The sequence below is a fragment of the Selaginella moellendorffii genome, unplaced genomic scaffold, assembly GCF_000143415.4.
Source record: "Selaginella moellendorffii unplaced genomic scaffold, v1.0 SELMOscaffold_2, whole genome shotgun sequence".
NCBI lineage: Eukaryota > Viridiplantae > Streptophyta > Lycopodiopsida > Selaginellales > Selaginellaceae > Selaginella > Selaginella moellendorffii.
In genome coordinates, this window is record NW_003314263.1 from 3,127,195 (window position 1) to 3,135,828 (window position 8,634).

The window sequence follows — 8,634 nt, forward strand, 5'->3', positions numbered from 1 at the left end:
ATTTTCTAGCGGTGCCATAAACCACTGGCTGTGCAGATGCCGGAAACCTCTAAGATCAATCGATCTAATAGCACATTGCTGTGGCAGCGCTGTGAGCTGCTAGATCTGCATTGCTCGCAGCCTGGCCACGTTGAATGAAGCGCCATGGCCGAGGCTATTGTGACGTGGCATGCCGCTAACCCACGTGAAAATCCTATCTGGTCACGTGGCCCTAATTCACATCACCATCCCTGATTGGGACAATCATGACGTCCTCAAAATACTGATGGAACACTTCTCTGGAAGTATATGATTGGCTTTTGCACAGAGAGTCAGGCTAGGTGGCCACCGATCAGTACAATCCTGACATGTAATACGTGACTTTGAAGTCCGGAAAAAACGTGAGATTCTGTAGAAATCGATTAGGATTCCGGATGCCAAGTCATCACATAGATAGGACTCTGTGTGACTATAAATCCAAACAGCCTGAGGTTCGGCACCACAACAACATGGCAGCTTCATTTTTGTTCCTCACTATCCTAAGCTTTCAGCTACTTCTGATATCTGCAGGTTGACCTCCAAGTTTTGATTCTTTCTTTCAGGACTGACTTCTTGAATGCCTTGTCATGATGATTTTGCAGCCAGCAGCCATCGTCTCCAGGTTTGTAGTGATGCTGTTGTCACTCTGGAGGAATGCTCCAATTGCTGTGCGCTTAAGGCTGGATGCATATATCTAGAGCCTGGAACTGGCAGTCCAGTTTGTCTTGGTGGCACCTCCCCTTTTCGTCCTTGCCCCTTAATTTGTCAACCACCAAAAATCAAAGTCTGCCCATCCCCAGGGACTAACCAAATTCCAATTTCTGTGCTCCCACCGGATAAGGAGCCTTCGAATGGCTGTCATCTCTACAATTTAAAGACTGGTGCACCACTGCCAGTAAATGGTGATGACAAGTCCTGCTTGAAGGATGCCGTGGAGATTTGTGGAGGCACTGTCCATCCCTGGACGCCAGGCAGCTGCGCTACTTGTTGCACCATTCCTCAAGGTTGCTTGGACTTGGGGCATGGCAAATCAATATGCGTCTCAGGACCTGGTAAAGTCTGCACGCGCGAATGTGGTTTTGTTTCCTATGTCTGCCCAGGTCCAAAAAGTGTTGCGCTCGACTTCAACTCTTGCCACACTTGCAAGAAGCCACTCAAGGAAGGTTGCAAGCTCTACAACCGTCAGGGGCACCAGCTGTGCGTCAAGGAGGATGATCTACTCCAGCTTGCCTAGAGGATGATCTACTCCAGCTTGCCTAGAAGATGATGCAGTATTTATATAAAATAAACAGCTCTGGGCATGGTTGTTTAAATAATGTATATATATTACATATATAAAGTTTGACAACGAGACTTGTTGTCTGCAATCTCTTTGTAATCTTGCACTTACAAAGAAGTTCCAAACAAACTTTACCTAGGCATAATGTTTACTTTCCTAGTATTCCATGTTATAGATCTCCACAGAGCCAAATCATGCATAACCAGCTCATCAGCTTCCTCTGAGTTGAAACAATTGTTAGGCTGCAAATTAGCTTCCATTGGTAACGTATGGATGTGATAAGGTGGCAACAAGAGCCTGAACTTAAGGAAAAATAAAGCAAAGCAAAAGGCTAGATCCAACGAATCTTGGTCTTTTTTACCATCCCACTAATGCGCTAATTACATATTAATTCTAAGCATCCATGGTGAGCTCTATAGCAACTTGCTTCTCCCAATCTCTCCCCTCGCACATAAATCTCCCCATAGAGATAAAAGGCTCAAACGGCGAGTCTAGAGCCACCAGCGTCCTGTTCACCGCATGGGTCACCTCCTTGCTCTTGTTCGACGCGTAGCCACACACGATGATCACTCGCTCCGGCCTCTCGAATCCCCGCGTGAGCTTCCGCCTGGACACGATCAATCCACTGGTGAGCGCCACCATCGCAGTCCCGGAGCTCATATCCTGGAGCCAGATAAACCTCGCTCCCTGCCAGTCCTCCCAGATCCCTCTCGGGTAGAGCTCTGTGGAGGAGACCCCCTCCCACACGTAGAAGGCCTCACGAGCGTAGCCAAAGCAGTGGAGATGGTTGACGAGAGCATCCGCCAGCCATCGCCCCCAGCGAGGAGGCTTGTCCATCCTCAGCTTGCGGAAAAACTCCCTCGAGTAGCTCTTCAGCTCCTTGATCGCGCGGAGGCCTTGCAGGATCTCGTTCAGAAACTCGTCCACGCCGGGATGATCATCTCCTCCTCCTCCTCCTTCTCCTGCTGCTGCTGCTGCTGCTGCTGCTGGTAGTGGTGGTGGTTTCGAGGACGACTTCATCATCTCTCTCACTGCTCTCGAGTCCGCCACATTGACGCTGCTCGTGTAGTGGCCCAGGAGGATCGTGTACGTTTGCAGCGTCGGCTCCACGCCTCTCTCCGGCATGACTTTGGTGAGGATGAACTTGGCCGGCTCCACTTCTCGGGCCTTGAGGTAGCCATCGATGAGCGCGTTGCACATCTCGATGCTTGGACCGGCCTTCGTCTTGCAGGCTTTGTTGAACCATCGCCGGGCTTGCAGCATAGCTCCGGCTCTCGCCCACGAACTTATGAGCGTGCAGTACGTGAATCGATCTGGAGCGAGGCCGGCCTTTCGTATATCACCCAGGATGTTCTGCGCATGGCCAGGGAAGCCGCTGGAACCGTTACTCAGTATCACGTTGTTGTAGACGATCAAGTTTGACTCTAGGCCGGAGCGGAGGTAGTCCGCGTAGAGCTCTGCCGCTGCTTTCGAGTCCCGAGCCTTGGCGTACATGTGGATGAGGATGGCGTACGTTGCAGAGGAGAATGGAATCCCCCAGGCTTTCATCTGATTGGCGGCTTCTCTGGCGTTTGCGAAGTTCCGGTGCTTGCAGAAGTTGTGGATCATTGTGTTGAACGTCTGCGCGTCGGCATTGTGGGGGGAGGCTCTCAAGTCGAGGAAGATTCGCTGGAGCTCCCGCACCAGTCGATGAGGAGGCCGAAGGTGCAATTGTCCGGGTGACAGCCAAAGTATGGCATCTTCCTGTAGAGGTCGAGCGCTTCCTGGATCCCGTTCACTCTTGTGTAGCAGCGGATCATGTTGTTCACTGCAAACGTGTCGAGGCGAAGCCCGAGCTCCTGAATCTCGAGGAAGAGTGCCTCGGCCATGAGATAGTTCCCGTCGTCTCCCAAGATCATGATCATCGTCGAGTAGTTTACCAAGTCGTGCTTGAAGCCTGGGATCGTCTTGGCCCACGTAAAGAGCTTGAGCGAGAGAGATGCGTCCCTCTTGATCTTCTTGAGAACCACGCAGACCTGGTGGGGGTGCGTTATCCCACGCTTGAGCCTGTCCAGCTTCTCAACCATCTCGGAGCTCCAGTTCGCTCCTCCTTCCTTCACAGTCTATTACAAGGCATCGAAGACTAGCGCTCCTTTGCCTGGAACTAAACCCGGCAGCGCCACCTTACTGCTCGGCATCCCCGGCAGAGCGATCGTTCCCTCTTTGCCTTCTTCTGGCAAGCTCCACACTGGAAACGAGTTCCATGACGAGGAAACATTCGTCGCCCGGTTGTCCATTGTTACTGACAGACCAATGACGAACTTGTCGCGACCACAAAGCACCGGAGGATCATCACCGGTGTCAGTCGAGGGAGGAAGTGTCTCGTAGACCACCCCGACTGCATGGACATTCCCTTCGTCCCGTAGAAGCGAGGAAGGGAACTTGGCACCCATCTCTGTTGCTGGCTAGCTAAACCCCTCGCCAAAAGAAAAACTTACCTTCATGAGAAAGCTCATCTTTTGATTAAAGAATGTTCCTTCAAATACAAATGTTCAGAATCTGGACATGCAAGAGAAAGTACTTACAAAGAATCTATAGACAAGCGTTGGCCTGTAGTCGCAAGAGCCACGATTCAGCAGCAGTACCAGCAAATCTCGGAAAGTATCAGGAGTGGAACCAGTGGGAGTTTTCTCTTTCGGTTCGTCCCAAGCTAGTAAGCTGTTCATGTCATTCGTTGAAAGAGGCTGCTCTTTTTGTTTCATTGGAAGGAGGTTCGTCTTCTGCTGGCTCATTTTGTAGATGTTCTCCTCCACGGTGTTACGTATCATCCGTAATTGGAAAACAGAAGAAACGCACGTAACTTACAATGAATCTATGTACAAGTGTCTTTGGACGTTGGCCAATCCTGTGGACTCGATTGATAGCCTGAGCTTCTACGGCCGGATTGAGCAAAGGCTCCACCAAAATAACGTGTTGGGCCTCTGTTAAGTTCAGGCCATTGGGCAGTAACATGGCTTGGATGTTCTTCTTCTTAAATTCCAAGATGGAAGAACCCATTTGTCTGTGAGAAACACAAAACGAGCACATGAGTAAAAGTAAAACAGATTATCGATGTTACCTGCGATGCTTTAATCGAACCCAGCTGAGCTTGTTGCTCTTCAGTGCGTGTTCTAACAAGTCCAGCACTTGCCACGTCGAGAACACAAGAATTTTCACAAACGGATCGTCTTCTTTCAGACTACGAATTCTCCTGACGACAGCTTCAATCTTCAAAGTTGCAAACGAATTAAAATAAAAAGCAGACGAGATTTTTCTTTGTCCACTTCTTCTTCCTGGAGGTTTTCCGCAATTTTCGAAGAAGCCGCTTCAGCATTGGCATAAGCAATATTAGAGACATAAGTCTGTTGTCTGCACGTTGGACATGCAATGCGCTTGAAATCAGCACCGTTCGCTGGTGCTTTCTGGCAGTCCACAATAAGATTCAAACCTGCGAAACAAAATGAAGATTTGCTCAGGAAACCAACAAAGTAAGACACCAAAAACTTACACTTGCCACAAAGCAAATGCCCGCATGGAAGGACCATTGCTCTAGATTCTAAGCCATCGTGGCAAACTGGGCAAATTTCTCCTTCCAAATTTTATGGCCCTCGTCCTTCTTATTCCTTAGACCCTGCAATCCGGAAATGAGAGGAGCTGCGAATAAAAGAAAACTTAAGCCTAATACCTTCAAGTATCTTGTTCACACGAGATAGATTCTCAACAGCAACAAATTTTTCGTTGGTAAGCTCCGCGTTTCTAATTGGTATCTCGTAGCCTTCATCACCAAAAGGATTGCCGTCTGCAGCCTTGGCACCTTGCAAACATTGCCTTGTTGTCGACATGCTCAGCTCGTCCAATGCAGTTAGAACTAATTGTTTTGCTGTTGTCAAGCGTCTCGCCGCTGCATATTCGCTACGCAATGCCTGAATTGACACGGTTTGTCAAACAGACTTACAAATAAGCACAGGAGTGTTTACTTCAAGGTACTCGAGATGCTTCTTTGCGGCTTCTATCTCATCCTCCTCAAGGTTCGTTTCCGCTTTCATGTATGCAAGTAAAATTTTTAAAACAAGTTCTGTTTCAGAACATCTGTGCGTAACCTGTGAAAAGAAATATTTAAGCTCGAAGCAAAGAAAACAAAAGAAAAAAGTTAGAAAAACAAAAAGAAGTTGCCTTACCGCTGCTGCTCCTTTTCTCCTGCCTGTGAACGTACTTGAGAAACAAAGGCGTCTTACTGCAGTAACAATGCCATCTAATTCAGCTGCTCGGGACGTCAAGTAAAATAGCCTAATTGCATATTTCTGTTTATCCACACAAGCAAGAACTAGATTGTACCTGAAACATGAGACCAATAGCACAATGAGCACAAGTTATCCCAGTGTGTCTAGGCTGGCACTGGGAACATTGTCCAGCGCGCTGCACATAATCGGGATTCGGATTCTGCATCCCGCCATCCATTTCAAGTAAGTGACTCAGTACGTGGTCACGAGTCTCATGGAGAGCATCCAACTCCTGGCTTAGTAAGAACTTGAGGCCGATAAGGTCATGGTATTTACATGCTCACTAGAGTACCGTCCAAGAAAGATAAGGAAAACATACCTTAGAACAAGACTAGAAGCATTCCGACCACCAGCACGATTTACATCTTCCAGCCCGTGCTTTATTCGTTCCAATAGGTGGTCACTTTGTTTGCTCGATGTTTGAACCCATGCAAAAGCATCTAGCCACCAGTGGCTCCATCTTGAAGATTTATCATCAGACTGAGCCAAAGCAATCTGCAGGATAAGAAGGGCCAGGTTTTTCAGTGTAAAGCTTCGTCGCTAGCTAACAATCCGTTTTGTTTATTTTGGTCGATTTTTTTTTTGAAAAGAAATCAATAATACCTCTTTGTGTGCAGCGTAAAAGTCTTGCTGAGCCGCAGCAAGATTTGCATACTGGCCACTGACGTACTTCCTTCGTAATTCGTCGCATTGACTGATCAGCATATCATCCTCAGAGTTCTTGGAATTTTTTTCAATGCGTCATCCTTGCAGTTTCTGAGTGACTTCCAAATTGTGTAAAATATCCACTTTCTGAAGCGGATCAACTTCAAAATTAGTCGCATTTTCCTCCGCGGCTGCTAGTGCTTCTCGGTCAATGGAGACAGCCATGGGGATGTTTTCCTCGATAATCGCCAGACCTGCCAGTCCGTTCAACGAAGCAACAAGATCTCGTTGAGCTTCTTCTCCTTCAGTTTTAGCTTTCTCAATTAGGACCTGAAGACTCTAATACCAAGGTTCCTTACCTCCAAGGCAACAAGCTTGTCGCAGCCTCAACAAGGGGTTCATTAACTTTGAGGCATCCATGGCGGCCACAGCTTCCTCGTCTTCACGTAGAGATCGTTTCCACAGGGCATGTCTGTGATCGCCATGAGATAGTTGCCATCGACTCCAAGGATCATGATCATCACCACGTCGTGCCGGAAGCTGGAGATTCTCATGGCCAGCGTAAAGAAATCAAGCGAGAGATATGTGTTATGCTTCATCTTCTTGACAACCATGTCAACGATCTTGGGCTTAAGACTGTCCAGATTCTCTCTTCTCTCTTTCATTGCATCGAAGTCTAGCGTCTGGAACTAAGAACTGGATAGAAACTTGTCAGTTCCCAATTTAAAAGAAGAACGTACCAAGGCTTTCCTCTGCTAGAACTAGTCGCAGTTGGCTGTGGATTCGACGGCGAAATAGTGGAAGCTCGGCCTGTTCCTTCCTGCAAGAGGAGCTTCATGAGTTTTGCACGTCGATTGATAAGTTAGAAGATATCTTACCAATTTGCTAGAGCTGTGGGAGCTCGATCTGCCCTGCCTGCCCAGATTCTCAGCTGGTGGATGAGAACCAAGCCCTCCAATACGACGATCATGCCAACAACACCACTGGAACATTTGCTTCCACGCACTCATGCAACAATGGTATTGCAAGAGAGGTGAAGCCATCTAGTCCAAGAAATCTCAGCCTAAAGAGCCTGAGCAATCAATCCCGCACTGGATTCTACCGCAGATCTGGACAATCACAGCGAGCTGTGGCAATGGGGACCTAGAAAGGGAAGAAAGAATGTATAATATGAGAACTTAATGATGACTCTTGTTGCCCTTCTATTTTCTTCCGTGTAAAACTATACCTTAAACAAGACAACTATGGGATGCAATCTAAATTCTAATCAATTGAGAGGAAATGTCATTGAGAGAAACACTGTTAGCTCCTTGCTCATTTAATTTAGAATATTCATTGTCCTTTAAGAAAGAGAAAAAAATTCTGAAAGAATATTTTATTTTATTGCCCTTGAACAAAAGGGCTATATAGAAGTGCATCCTTCATGTAAAAGAAATTTTGGTAATTTTTACCCAATATTTAAAGGGCATTTTTAAAAAACACCCATGCAAAATGGCTCAAAAAGGGCCAAAAGGGCATCAATTTTTTGCCTTGCATCACCACCCTTTGGAAATAAATACTAAAAGCCAATACCTCATGAGTCTCATGTTTTGGCTTACTATAGAATTTGAAGATTTTGATCTCATCCACTTGATTGATCCAGTTGTTATTGCATGGAATTTATGTCACACAAGACCTATAGGGTTTAGGGTTTAGATTATATTCTAGAAAAAGATAAAAGAGTAAATTGGACCACAAGTTTATGAAGTTCAGCATAACATCTAGCAGGCCAATCCTTCAGAAATTGTGCATGTGCAGCAATTGAAATGCTTCATACAAAGGGATTAGGAGTAGCTAATACCATCTACAAATTTGTCGATGCCTCCTCTTAATGTTCCTCTAAATCCCGGCTCATCTACAAGAGAACCCTGATGGTCTTCCATTATTCCAAGAGGAGGGGATGATGTGAGGGCCAAGTGTATGGCTACAATGCCATATATTAATATTAGCGTAGTGAGATTTTGGTAGCCATCGGATTGGTTTTAATCCGGGCCACTCGCTTTTGTATATAAACTAGGTTTTAGGCTAATTGATATGCACATTTTCTATATTCCCTTTCCATATTCCAAGCACTCACATAGTCAAATTTACTTGGAATATAGATTAAATCAAAATTTGAAAGATATGAAAAAATGTTAGTTCAAGATTAACCAATGTTTTTCTTGTGTTTGAGAAATTGTAAGCTCAACTCATGAGCTCAACTCGTGAGTTCATAAACATTGATATGCCAAAGTCCATGTTGCCTCAACCATCAAACCACTACCTATTACACAATTGATCACAACACTATAAGGTGGGTAATAGAGTTCAAACAAGATATCTATCATTGATGAAGATCAAAACTAATAGTTAGGC

General features: G+C 46.2%; 1 protein-coding gene across 2 annotated transcripts; it reads left to right on the top strand.

Moving 5' to 3' along the window:
- Positions 1 to 471: 471 nt before the first annotated feature.
- LOC9643242 lies at positions 472 to 1,385 on the top strand. 2 transcript variants are annotated; one of them, XM_024664569.1, is made up of 2 exons: positions 472 to 549; positions 609 to 1,385. In XM_024664569.1, exons 1-2 carry the CDS (start codon positions 489 to 491, stop codon positions 1,250 to 1,252), a joined length of 705 nt encoding a protein of 234 aa, XP_024520337.1. In that variant the 5' UTR covers positions 472 to 488; the 3' UTR covers positions 1,253 to 1,385. The 2 variants fall into 2 exon arrangements, with proteins under 2 accessions (XP_024520337.1, XP_002962634.1); XM_002962588.2 differs by having other exon boundaries at positions 483 to 549; positions 621 to 1,385.
- The last annotated feature ends 7,249 nt before the right edge of the window (positions 1,386 to 8,634 follow it).

Coding starts and splice junctions, on each gene's coding strand:
- LOC9643242 (XM_024664569.1), top strand. CDS start 489: ATGGCAGCTTCATTTTTGTTCCTCACTATCCTAAGCTTTCAGCTACTT. Junction 550..608: donor GCTACTTCTGATATCTGCAG/GTTGACCTCCAA, acceptor TGCCTTGTCATG/ATGATTTTGCAGCCAGCAGC.